We start from the raw sequence: 15,000 nt of genomic DNA on the forward strand, positions 1-15,000 counted from the left end.
GAGTAAAGAACCTTCTCCAAGAACTCAACAACTATGCGCCGCTCGGGACTCGAACACAGGACATTCCGATCTGAAATCGAATGTCATACCACTAGAGCACATAGCTCACATTCTACATGCCACATTCTTAATCTAAAGTTGGGGAATTTCCTTCATTTTTTTTTTACTCGATTTAAATGCCATAGCAATAACAGTTTAGCATGGAGGCGAGGACAAAACAAAAAGGAGAAAGAATGAAATAAATTTTCTAACTTCTGAATTTCCACGAAAAGCTCTTCCGGTTGGAGAAAAGAAAAGAAAAGAAAAATTTTAATTTCTGAATTTCCATTTTTTTAAAAACAAACAAAAAAAAACTAGAGCTTTTATATAGAGCAATATCCACTAAATGTGCTCAAAGCGCTTTACAAAGGGTCCCTGACCAACAGCAACATGTAACAAGTAGAACGAGACAAAAGCAGTACCAGTTTAGGCTGGGGAAAACGTAGAAGAAAGTCTAGCTAACTTCCGAATTCCAGTGAAATGCGATTGGGTGAATAAACAATTTATAAGGTTCGTTGACCGACAAGGAAAAAAGTTATTCTATAATTTTTCGATGATGTGAAATAACTTGGTAAAGTGGACGTTCCCTGAAAACTTGAAATACGTTTTCACTAGGTACTCTCGGGTGTGGATGTGTCGCGAATTCGATTCGAGGTCAAGCTAAACTTTTATGTTTGTTTACAGAGAGTGAGAGAGAGAGAGAGAGAGAGAGAGAGAGAGAGAGAGAGAGAGAGAGAGAGAGAGAGAGAGAGAGAGAGAGAGAGACCTATTTCTGTGCAGTTTTCGATAGTATATAGTTTCATTATAAACAAATTAATAATAATAATAATATCTTATATCTAACCTCAAGATAAGTTGGTAGGTAACCTACCCCGGTACACTTTTGTCCAGGTAAGAAAAAGGGCCGAGGGGTGGGGGGAGGTTTGAGAGTTGGGTCAAATGATTTGTCGCATTGCGGCACAGAGGAATTCCACCCACGAAGACCGCCATTTCTGCAGTCATTTTACGCTGTCCCAAAAACCCATTCATGTGAAGAGGCCATAAAACCTTGTGAACTCCGTAGTAGAGACGTTTTCTTTTCACGTCATCAGCTGTGTTTATTACAAGTGTGTAATGTGCAAAATACTGATGATTGTTTTAGAGAGGGAGGGCAGTGGTAGAGGGGTTTATTTATATCGGCGTATGTTGCCCTTTTCTATATTCTGTACTTACAATTGCCTAATTATTATTCATCAGCCTGTTTTCCGTCATCTGACAAATCAGTTATTTTCTTTTCCAATTTGGTCAGAAATCTCTAACTGCAACTGTCGACCCCGATAATAGCTCAGTTGGTAGAGCACTCGCTTCACAAGCAAAGGGACTGAGATCGATCCCGGGTGCAGTCGATATATTTTTTTCTGCCCCCCCCCCCCCCCTTGCATGTTTGTTGTTCTTATTGTTTTTTTTGGCTACGCGATCTAGTGGTATAACTCTCGCCTTCGGATCGGAAGGTCCAGGGTTCGAGATCCGCTCTAAGCGGCGGATAGTTAAGTCCTTAGAAAAGGCTCTTGACTCACATTCTCTCATCGTACTCAGGTGTAAAATGAGTACCTCGCCGTTAACAGCGTTGTCTCTGTCGGGGGAAAAAATGTGATATCGCCTAACAGGCGTCACGTCTCATCCTACATTTTAAGTACTGCTTCTGGCTTGGGATCCATTATAAAGTGCTTTGAGCACTTTAGTGGATATTGCGCTATATAAATGCTCTAGTGTTGTCGTTTCTTTTTCTATTCTTTTTTTTTTTGTTATTCGAATTTAAATTTTACTTGTTAAAAATCATTTTAACTTCAGGCGAGATGGGTTACAGTAATTTTTTCTGACCAAAATGAAAAAAAATAAATGTATTTAAAATGTTTAGTCAGAATAATCTGCCCATGTAATCTCACTTGTTTTTGTTATTAATTTTTCCTTGTTGTGGCTACCGTATCCGTGGCTGTTTTATTCAATTTTCGCATCTTTACCTGTATCTAATATCTCGCTGGCAATTTCTCAGCATGACGAGAGAGGATTGAGGGGGGAGGAGGAGGATGAGGAGGAGGGGTGCCATATCATAATATATCTGTGCTGTGCACCCATGTAGAAGGCGGGTAACATACATAATGTGAGCATGAACTTTTATATAGCGTAATATCCACTTACCATTCTAAAAATTGCTTTACAAGTTGGTCCCTAGCCAAGAACGACACTTAACACGTAGGACGAGACATAACTCCTGTTAGGCGATATTACAATTTTTTTTTCCGACAGAGACAAAGCTGATAATGGCCAGGTACTCATTTTACACCTGAGTACGGTGAAAAAATATGAGTATAGAGCCTTTATTCCAACTATGCGCGACTCGAGCCCTGGATCTTCGGCCCGAAGGCGAGTCTAATCGTAGCCATCGTTAACATAATTTATAGCCTGACACGAGAACCCTCTAGGACTGGCAGTTTGACGTCATTTTTAGGTTTGGGTCACGGCTAGTGAGTTGTCGTTAGTAGAGGTCATGGAAACAAGTTATTTCATTATTGAATACAACGTTTGTGGCAAAAGACTGGCATTTTGGCGTCATGTTTTGGTCAGTGTCAGGCTAAAAGTTTACGATGGCTACGGTGTAATAAAGCAAGACCACGTAGGCACAATAGAGGTTATGCAATTTTGACACTGTGACAAACATTTTAGCCGAGAAACAAGGAGGTATCAAGTGTACATTACATAATATTCCGGACCTATGAAGTCTTGGGTTTGATACATTTTAACAAGTTGAAATTCAACCTAATAGATCGATTTTTGAGCTAAAACTATTTTCTGGCCGAAGACACTGAATAAAAATTTAAATAAATAAATGAATTTTAACATCTATAAAGCGCGGGGTTTGTTTGTTTGTTTTTTACATCAAAAATTGTTTCATGGCCGACGAAAATGAATAAAAATAAAAATAAATAGATGATTATTAACATCTATAAATCGCGGGGTTTGTTTTTGTTTTTACACAAATTTCAGCGACGAAAATAAAATAAAAATAAAGATGTTATTAACATTATAAGCGGTTGTTGTTTTTTTTTACATCAAATTGTTTCAGCCGACGAAGAATAAAAAAATAATAGTATATTAACTTATATCGTGGGTTTTAATCAAAAATGTCAGTTACCGATAGTATTTATATGGACCTTTATTTCCATTTTATACAGTACCAGTCACCTCTAAGGCGTGTTTTAGTATTAACACTCTTAGAATATTTGTCACTGTCTAAAGTAGTATGTAATAATAATAATAATATTAATACACATTTATACAGCGCTCATTCTCGTGTAAGACACAAGCTCTGGGCACTTTACAATATAAATTATCAATTTTAAGTGAAAAAAAAAATGCAATAATGAATTCATAGCCAAATCAAGGAAATTCATATAGAGTCAAGAAAAACAAATACAGTAAAGATGTGTCTTGAGATTCTTTTTAAAGGTAGGTAAAGACTTACACTCCCTCAGACCACGTGGTAGTTCATTCCAAATCTTCGGGCGAAACAAGCAAACGATCTATCACCAGATTTTGTTCTTGATCTTTTTTCAGAATGTTCGTTTGGTCATTACATGATCTGAAAGTGTAATTTTCAAATTTACACATGACCACGTATATTTTGGATCTCTGACCATTTCGACAATAATTAGATTGACACGATGAGGCTCTTGGGCTGACTGTTTTTGTACATTGAATTGAGCTTTTGAGCTTTTTTTTATATAGCGCAATATCCATTTAACGTGCTCAAAGCGCTTTACAAGGGGTCCCTGGTCAACAGCAACATTTAACATGTAGGACAGGACATAACGCCTGTAAGGCGATATTACAATTTTTCGGACAAAGACAACGCTGTTAACGGCCAGGTACTCATTTTACACCTGAGTGCCGTGAGAGAATGTGAGTGAAGAACCTTTTCCAAGGACTCAACTATGCGCCGAGCACGAGGCTCGAACCCAGGACCTTCCGATCGGAAAGCTAGTGTCATACCACTAGACCACATAGCCGCACATAATACATAATACATTGTGAATATATTATGCTATCTTGACCATCCAATGAATGACAAAACAACAACAAAATTGACTTTAACAGGGTTTTTTTTAATTTAAAAAAAAGAGAAGTTTATAAACCACAGGGATGTTGTGGACTTAAACCTTATAATTTAATCCAAAAACAAAAACTATGCATGGAAATAGTATGTGTTTTGCGTTTTCACACAGTTAAAAATAATCATAACAGGAATTGAAGTAAGAGGACTCTTACCATAAGGCAATAGAGGATACAAACAATTTGCAGTATTGAACCCAAGACCTGACTGATACGGCACCCTCCGCCTAGTTGTGAGAGTCATATTCAATAAACCCAATCCGCCAATACCTTTAAAGATTATATTATTCGCACTGTTCAAATTCCGACAACCCTTGTGTTCAAACTTAATTGATAGTCAAGTTGCAGTTGTTTCCCTTGAATTGTAATACTTTGTAAGATCATCGGAACATAAGCCAACTGATTTTTTAGTTCGTTATTCAATGGGCATGCAATGTCTTATTCTCTTTTTAAAAATGTCACGTTCATTCTGCTGATTCAACTGTTATCCAACAGTAAATGAGTAGTTGGATCTTTCTCGATGCGAGGAAAGTTAAGGCGACTTGACAAAGGACATGGTCATCTTGACGTTATTTGAAGTGATGGTCGCGCTTGCACAGCAAGCCAGTAAGTGTGTTGTTTCACACATGGGACTTCCATAATGATGATGGTGATGATGATAATGATGATGATGATGATGATGATGATGATGATGATGATGGTGATAGCAATAATATTATCATAAGGCGAAAAGCGCTATATAAATCTACTGCCATTGTAATAATGATATTAATAATAATAATAACAATAGTATTAATCATTATTATTATTATTATTATTATTATATTATTATTATTATTATTATATTATTATATTTTATTATTATTATTATCATCATCATCATCATTCATATATATCATCATTTATAATTTTATTATTATTATTATTATCATATCATCATCATCATCATCATCATCATATCATATCAAATATTTATTATATTATATATCATATTTTTATATTATTATTATAATTATCATCATTATATTATTTATCTATTATTATTATATTATATATTTTTAATAAAATTATTATTATTATTATTATTATTATTATTATTATTATTATTAATTATTATTATTATTTAATTATTATTATTATTATTATCATTATTATTATTATTATTATTATATTATTATTATTATTATTATTTTTATTATTATTATTATTATCTATTATTTATTATTATATTATTATTATTATTATCATTATTATTATTATTATTATCATTATCATTATTATTATTATAGAGATAAAATATGACAACAATTTACACCGTTCAACATTTAATATCAACAAGTCGTCCATGTCTTCAACGCCAATTATTGATAATTGCAGACTCTTTGACGATATGTAAAATAGAAGTATGATATCATACTGAAATTACGGCGAACACCGTCACCAACAACAAAGTATTGACGTATTATGTGCGGGTATGTGGTCTATTGGTATAACACTCGCTTTCGGATCGGAAGGTCCTGGGTTCGAGCCTCTCGCTCGACACATAGTTGAGTCCTTGGAAAAGGCTCTTTACTCACATTCTTTCACCGCACTCAGGTGTAAAATGAGTACATGGCCGTTTACAGCTTTGCCTTTCTTCGAAAAATTGTAATATCGCCTAACAGGCGGCATGTCCCGTCCTACATGTTAAATTTTGCTGTTGACCAGGGACCCCTTGTAAAGCGCTTTGAGCACATTAAGTGGAGATTGCGCTATATAAAAGCTCATTTTTATAGCTCAATTATAGCTGTTGTATGGATGTGTGCTTCAGTTACGTCAGTATACGAAAGCTAACAAAATGATATTGGTGAATCATTGATGAACGATGTACGAGACGTCTTTGTGGTCTTATGTTATGACACTTACTTTCGGATCGGAATGTCCTGGGTTCGAGCCTCGCTCGGCGCATAGTTGAGTCCTTTGAGAAAGCTCTTCTACTCACCTTCTCTCACCGTACTCTGGTGTAAAATGAGTACCTGGCCGTTAACAGCGTTGTCTTTGTCGGAAATATTGTATTGTAATATCGCCTAACAAGTGTCGGGTCTCGTTCTACATGTTACGTGTTGCTGTAAGTCAGGGACCCTTTGTAAAGCGTGTTGAGCACATTTAGTGGATATTGCTCTATATAAAATCTTTATTTTTTTGGTTTAATCTCGTATCTTTTGGCCTCCACCTTTGAAAATATGTCGCAGAGTTTTGAATCTCTTACGAGTGATAAATTGTGGTTTTTATTATGTTTGTACTCGTGATAAAGACTATAAACATTTAAAATTGTCTTCATATTATTACTTGAAACACAGCAAACATCTGTTTGGTGATGCAGTTTTTGATGTTGTTCACTGTGCCATTATCTTCAAGATTTTAGTTTTTTTTTTTTTTTAATCTGAACTTTCGTCCTCCACGATAATATACTCGTGCTGTTTTTGCACGCCATTGTTTAGAAGATGCACATGGGGCAAAACTTGTACATTTGCCGTCTTTCTTCACTTCTTCCAATTAATGGGAGGACGATTGTAAATGTCTATACTTTTTCATTATAATTGTAAGTGTGGTTGTGTGTGTATGTGTGTGTGTGTGCGCGCGCGCGTTTTGAGGGTGTGTATGTGGCTTTAAAGTCTCATATTTAAGATTATTTTCAAATATATTAAGGGCCATATTTGCAGTAAAATTTTATTTTTCTGGCCAAATTTTTTAAATTGTTTTTTTTATCAGGGTACGGCAGTGCAGAGGAAATATCATTAGGAAAGAAATAATAGAATGATAATAAATACGACTTGATGTAGAATAAATACGACATGTTGGATTCTTGGGTCTAGTACGGCTATGTGGTCTAGTGGTATGACATTTGTCTTCGGATCGGAAGGTCGTGGGTTCGAGTCCTGCTGTGAGTCGCACATATTTGAGTCAGTGGAAAAGGCTCTTTAACCCTTTTCTTACCAACTATAGGAAAATCGTCACATTCGTTACGATACAACCAACATTTTTCTTATTCTAATTTCTTTTGTAGATCATAACATTTAAAGAAAATAAACAGTGTGTTGTGGAGCATGTTTTGGTAAAGAAATAATGCATGGCAAGAATTTTACTGCTATTATGTCTGAGTGATAAAAAATATATTTTTATGTTAGATGGGTGTGTAGTTTTGGGGAAAATCCTGAAAATTTGCTGGTAAGAAGAGAGTTAACTTTAGCTTTCATATAGCTCAGTATCCACAAATCGTGTCCAAGGGGGTCCTTAGCCAACAACAACATTTATACATGTTCGACCAGCCTGTAAGGCTATATTTCATTTTGTTTTTGGTCAGAGATAACACCTTTAGCGGCTAGGTATTTACTTTACACTGAGTACGGTGAGAGAATGGGACACGAACATGACCCCGGGACACACATCGAGTGTCATACCACCAGAGCGGGACTCGAACCCGGGGGCCTACCGGTTCGAAAGGCGATTGTCATGCTACAAGAGCATATTATGGCCGCACAAAGACAGAAAGAGAAAGAGTTTTGATAAAGCATGTCAGTGAGAACACGGAAGGACCAGCGACCACAAGGGGGGTGGAGATGGGAGTTAACTCACTCAACCCTAACACCGACTATACCCGTAGTTTTCTTGGGTTACTTATACACCGTAGCCATCGTTAACTTATAGCCTGACCCTGACCAAAAGTTGACGTCAAAATGCCAGTCTTTGGCCACAAAATCGTGAGTTGTATTCAATAGTTCAAACAATGGGACCACTTGTTTCCATGAGCACTACTAACGACAACTCACTAGGCGTGCAAAAACCAAATACTGACGTCAAAATGCCGGTATTTTTGGGTTTCAGTGTCAGGCTATAGATAGAATGCGCTTGGCCAAGGAGTTCACAACATTGCCATCCGGAAGTATAACGGACCAACACACAAACTTTGTGTAACTATGAACTTTTATAGTCGGGTTAATACAGTTTAGTGAGAACAACTCACAAACGCGGATGACAAAAACAATAACAAAGGCCTGAGTGACGTCATCTGCATACTATCTATAACTTAACGGTGGCTTATACCCCATGCCTATATATTTCATTTTCCGGGGACAAAATTTTAATATTATAGGCTTAGAATCAAAGCTAATATTTTTTTTATTTTTTTTTTTTACATGTTAATGATAGTTGAATACAACTATCTATGTACATGCTCATTTTAATACATTTTTCCAATTTTGAAAAGTAGCAAAAATCTCTAGGATTTAGTGAGTTAAATATGATGACTTGTTTACCCGGTTGATATAAAAAGTTGTATGAGATAACAAAAAAGATACGACACAATTATGTTTTATCGTGTTGTCATTATAATGATGGTATCGTGTCTGTGACATTGTGATGGGAATCATGGACTCCCGTGTGTGCGGCATTTTATACACAACAGACAATATCATTAACATTATCATTGTTATCACGATCATCATCATAATATCATTATAATAATAATCATCCTCATTGTCGTCGTCGTCGTCGTCGTCGTCGTCGTTGTTGTTGTTGTTATTGTCTTCATCCTCAACCACAACAATCCTCTTCACCATCTCAAAACATCAACACTGCAACCACGAACGCCAACACTAACACCACCACCATCGCAGCTACCACCACAACTACCACTACCACCACCACTACATCATTATCATCATCATCATCATCATCATCATCATCATCATCATCATCATCATCATCATCATCATCGTCATCATCATCATCATCATCATCACAATTATCACATCATCTACGTATACCGCCAGCGAAGATAATAAAAACGGCAATGATAACATGTGCAACAGCAATAAGAATCCGAGATGACATTAAAGATCAAACTCAAACCTCCCTAAAACAAACCAAAGTGACCCAACATTTCTTTGCTTCATTTCCTTTCTTCTCTTTTCCTTTTCAGGCCGATCAACTTCAAGAAGAACAGATTGCAGGTAATTTGTTTGTCTTTCTCCCTGTCCCTTTACGATGGCAATGATACAAAACACAATCTAAACTTTCCACCCTTGAGGACGTTTCATGTAATGGCCTCAAGGCATCAGTTCGTGATTAATCAAAATTCAAAATGCCTAAATTTCAAATCATTTCAGACACAAATCGGCAGACTGATTAGGTTATGTGGTCGGCTGTGTGGTCTTGTGGTATGACACTCGCTTTCAGATCGGAAGGTCCTGTGTTCGAGCCTACCTCGGCGCATAGTTGAGTTCTTGGAGAAGGCTCTTTACTCACATTCTCTCACCGTGTCATTCACTCAAGTGTAAATTGATCCCTTTAAAAAAAAAATTTAAATAACAATTTTTTTTTTATGTCGGTGGCTCAGTGGTACGGATTTTTTCTTGTCACAATAGTCAAACTATGTTAAGCATGGCCAGTAGCCACTTGGGTGTCAGTGGTCGCAAACATTCTAGTTAGGACGTGGTGCCGTTGGGTAATGAGCTAAACACTTATTTCCACACTCGACTCGGGTAGTCTTTTAGCGCCATCAAGCTCATGGAGCCAGACTGTATTCACTGGGTAAAGGGTAGTAAACTGCATTTTATACTTACGGAACATAGCATTATAGTCTGTCAAATGTACTTTCCGCCAGATATAATTTAGAACTGGCTATTCATCTCTACTTGGTGTAGAATGTCCAAAACAAAAATACATTTGTCTTTACGGGGAGGGAAACGAACCTGGTCTATTTGAATGTGAGTCTTGGGCGCTACCAACTTAGATAGTACCGTGCTTTGGCCGTAACAGGCACATGGGATGTATTTCCTAGACGTTATCAGACTCCATGGCGTGAAGAGCTGATTGGTTTGTGTTCCAAATGACATTATCTCTTGTCTCCCTTTGTTGCTATGATATTATACAATATTGATAAGTCAGATGTCAAACCTTATCGTTAGAAGGGACGACGCATCATGTATCAACCACAAACTATATATCATATGTCATAAAATTGACATTTTAATATTTTATATCGCCCTTTACTGTTATTTTTATGATCCCATCTCGTCTATCGTAATCGTCTACTGCAAAGCCCAGAAAATTAAAAAAAAAAAACATTTTGAAAGATTTTTGGCCAAAAATACTTTAAAATCAAATATAGATCCTATATCCTTCATTCAACTTTTCAAATAGTCTTAAAACCCTAAGACTTCTTTGATGTCTCGGGGTCCGGAGCTTTTTGGCATGTTGAGAATAGTAGTTTTAAGAGATCCATTTTTAAGAAAAAAAAAATTTTTAGCCAAATTATTTCTTTAAAACATCGAATTTACTGCACTCATAGTATAGTCTGTTTTGTTCCCATTCGAAGCCTCGCCGCCATTTTCATTCTTTCGTTAGTATTCGCTACTATTCTGCTGTCTGCTGATCACATGCTGTGTATGAAAGAAATCCTTTTTTTTTATGGTTTAACAATAGGGCAGCGTGCATTTATGTACAGGTTTGATAAAAATCCACATTTTAATGGGCTCATTGTTGTTATGGTAATACTATCAAGCCAAAACAAAATATTACAATAATAGCAGGTCTATATATTCAACAAAAAAAGTAAACAAACAAACAAGAAACCATCCTTCTCACGGTTGTACACTGTTAAAGTAGGATTCCATTGAATTGCACAAATTCAAAACGACACATGCAACAAACACACTGGGATCATTTCATTATTATTATTTTTTTAAATATAGATAAACGTTCAAGGTTACACATAGTTTTGTGTGTTGATCCGTTATACTTCCGGATGGTAATGCTGTGAGCTTCTTAATCAAGCGCATACTATCTATACCGCTGTACCGCTGAGCCACGCTGCCCCCCCCCCCCCCCCCCCAGGTTCGATGTAGGGCGGTGCATTCCTCCGCTGTGAAATTTCCACGTCCCTCTCCAGTTATCTCTTAAAACACACGTGCGCCACTGATGATCAAATCGTAGCAAGATAAGCGGCAAGGTGGTCGGTGGCCCAAAATCCAAGAATGTCCTTTTCCAATCATTGACTCAAGTCAGATATGATCTGAATATCTCAAGACTGAATCAGTACATACCAATTGGTTGTAGCAGAGTGGTTTCATTTCATTATTTGGTATTTTATAATGATAATAATAGTAATAATAATAATAATAATAATAATAATAATAATAATAATAATAATAATAATAATAATAATAATAATGATAATAATAATAATAATAATAATAATAATAATAATAATAATAATAATAATAATAATAATAATAATAATAATAATAATAATAATAAATAATATAATAATAATAATAATAATAATATAATAATAATAATAATAATAATAATAAATAATAATAATAATAATAATAATAATAATAATAATACTTTATTGCATCCCAAAAAGGATTTTTTTTTTGTACAGACGTGTTATAATTTACACAAAAAGATAAAAAGATAATGGAAATATGATGTATATATATATATATATATATATCCCACGTCTTTATAGTTTGTTACTTTTTTATGTGTCTAATTTATTGTTTATAAACACTTACAAATTATCTCATATTCATCCTCAGAATTCAAAGAGGCTTTCAGCCTTTTCGACAAAGATGGCGACGGCACCATCACCACCAAAGAATTGGGAACCGTCATGAGATCTCTGGGACAAAACCCTACAGAGGCTGAACTCCAGGACATGATAAACGAAGTCGACGCTGATGGTCAGTTCGATGCTCTAACATGGCAAATACTACGTTCTGTAAAGCGAGATTGACGACAAAGATTTATAATTAGTCTGTGTCGAATAATACAAAACACCAACAATTGGAATTGACATGGAAACTTCAGTTCTATTATAATCCAGGGTTGAAAAAAACCCCAGAAAATATTAAGCATTGACAATATACATAGAAAAGCTAAATATCTAAAAATGTGAGGTGCTGACTTGATTTCAGTTGATTCTGGTCAAGAAAAAATATCAACCCATTATTTTTTTTTATTTTTTTTTTGTAAGAAAAAGAATACTCTCTTCCAGAATGTACGATATGAATTTTCCATAAAACTTTGTTAACCTCCATCATAATTATAATCATCTTTATATATTTAAGCATTAGTCTCGTGTCTCTGTATCGTTTTATGCAGTTCTATAATCTTGTGATATGATTGTTGACTTTGGGCTCTAAGGTTCATGATTCTAACCCCGCTCTCCGTGGTGCAATTTATGTCACTGTAAAAATACTCTTTTTTTAAATTCTCTCATTTAATTCAGGTGTAATACTTGCCCGGTTACAATATTGTCTCTATCAGAAAAAAACCCATTAAAGCGGCGTCTACATGTAATATGATGCTGTTGGTTTGAGTCCCATGTGAAGCGTTTAAAAACCTGCCAACCAACCTCAACCATTTGAAAAGATTTATCATATTATTTTCCCAGCATTAATGCTCATTTCATCTTTTTTCCCCTCCAAAAATCACATTTTCAACTCGTGCAACTGTCCAAAATTTAAAATTTAATAACCCACTGAATTTATGGAGACATCAAGCTAGTAGAGAGTGGAAAAACCTGGCAATTCCTATGAAACCATCTGTTTGACTACTTAGATTTCTCATCTAGATGGAGACGATATTTTTAATGACCTTTAATTATTCCATTTTTATTCCTTTTTTGCCTTTTTGTTACAAACTCATACTTTTTGCACTTTAGCATATTTTTGTCAATATTCCAATATTATCTTATTTTTGGACCCTCAAAGCGTATTAAAATATGTGACCCATCGTCTCAAAACGGTATTATGTCGGAACGAACCAGATGCTTAAAAGCCGAATTAAATGTTAAACTGGTCAAAAATATAAATTGTTGGCATTAGCACCCTATAATATGGCATCCATTCTCCTCAATAAAACATACAAACTAAACATAAGTCTGTATTTCTGGCTATAAATGCAATTTTCAACATCTTAACCAACCCGACTTAATACCGTTTCGAGGCGAAGGGTCACATATGGGAAATCATACAAATTGGCAAGTCTGTGATTAGAGAACTTCAAATAGATTTCGCAATAAATTGCTCATTAAAAAAAATAATCTTGATGAAAATGCAGTTTATAGTATAAGTCCAGTTTTGATAATAATATCTCAATGTCCCACAGGAAACGGAACCATCGACTTCCCAGAATTCCTCACCATGATGGCCAAGAAAATGAAAGATTCCGACACGGAGGAAGAGCTCCGCGAAGCATTCCGAGTCTTCGACAAAGACGGCAACGGTTTCATTTCCGCCGCTGAATTGCGTCACGTGATGACCAACTTGGGAGAAAAGTTGACAGATGAGGAAGTTGATGAGATGATTAGAGAAGCCGATACAGACGGGGATGGACAGGTCAACTATGACGGTAGGTGGTCCAGTTCTAATATTGATATATGTTACAGTGAATGACAACATGATAATAATAATAATAATAATAATAATAATAATAATAATAATAATAATAATAATAATAATAATAATAATAATAATAATAATAATAATAATAATAATAATATGATAATAATAATAATAATAATAATAATAATAATAATAATAATAATAATAATAATAATAATAATAATAATAATAATAATAATAATAAATAATAATAATAATAATAATAATAATAATAAATAATGATAATAATAATAATAATAATAATAATAATAATAATAATAATAATAATAATAATAATAATAATAATAATAATTGAGCTTTTATATAGCGCAATATCCACTAAACGTGCTCAAAGCGCTTGACAAGGGGTCCCTGGCCAACAGCAACATTTAACATGTAGGACGGGACGTGACGCCTGTTAGGCGATATTACATTCTTTCGGACAAAGACAACGCTGTTAACGGCCAAGTACTCGTTTTACACCTGAGTACGATGAGAGAATGTAAGTAAAGAGCCTTTTCCAAGGACTCAACTATGCGCCGAGCGCGAGGCTCGAACCCAGGACCTTCCGATCCGATAGCGAGTGTCATACAACTAGACCACATAGCCGCACATAAAACATAATCAGTCGGATGGTGAAAATGTTTGCACTGAGATATTGCCAAGTTTAGTTAGAAGGTCAATTTTAATCAAAAATGAGTTCTTGTCATAAATGATTAAATCAACCCTTTTTGTACATTTTTTGTACATCTTCAAAGCTTAATTTCACTTCTAAATATTTTTTATAGCTAATCAAGTTGAATAAGTATGAAATTTGAGAAAAGTTGCTGGATACCTTTCGCATACATCTGACCATAACTTCATGAAAAATCACCCGATTTACTTTGAATAAGATTAAAATGCTCTGGGGAGCATATTCTTTCAGAAAATGCAAAGAAAAAAGCAAATCCAAAATTTTCACCCTCCAACTGATTATGACCTACACTGACTCATATTGTAGTTTCAGAGGGAAAATCTCATAGCATCTATTCCGGCGTCCTTTGTGAATATGAATATTATATATTGTGAATATTGTGAATGTGAATAATAACAAGAAATGAAGTGAGTAGGAAACTGCCAGAACACAACAGAGAATAAAAACTTGGCAGCTACACGTAAAATTCGTAGAATTTCAAAATTTCGGGACCAGTTTCAAAACTTCAAGAGCATTTCTAAGTCTTTAATTTTTTTTGTTAAATTGAGCTTTTATATAGCGCAATATCCACTAAAATGTGCTCAATGCGCTTTACAAGGGGTCCCTGGTAAACAGCAACATTTAACACGTAGGACGAGACATGACGCCTGTTAGGCGATATTACAATTTTTCGGACAAAGACAA

General features: G+C 35.0%; 1 protein-coding gene across 1 annotated transcript in view; it reads left to right on the forward strand.

Moving 5' to 3' along the window:
• The window catches only part of LOC144963433 (calmodulin-like), a 26,778-nt gene that overhangs the window by 10,520 nt on the left and 1,258 nt on the right, over nucleotides 1-15,000 (forward strand). The window contains exons 2-4 of the mRNA XM_078897494.1: nucleotides 9,149-9,179; nucleotides 11,775-11,918; nucleotides 13,348-13,590. Coding sequence (XP_078753620.1) covers nucleotides 9,149-9,179; nucleotides 11,775-11,918; nucleotides 13,348-13,590 — 418 coding nt within the window. The remainder of the gene's footprint in view (nucleotides 1-9,148; nucleotides 9,180-11,774; nucleotides 11,919-13,347; nucleotides 13,591-15,000) is intronic.

Source organism: Berghia stephanieae, chromosome 1 (genome assembly GCF_034508935.2).
Source record: "Berghia stephanieae isolate SIO BIC M18660-M18661 chromosome 1, UCSD_Bste_1.3, whole genome shotgun sequence".
Taxonomy (NCBI): domain Eukaryota; kingdom Metazoa; phylum Mollusca; class Gastropoda; order Nudibranchia; family Aeolidiidae; genus Berghia; species Berghia stephanieae.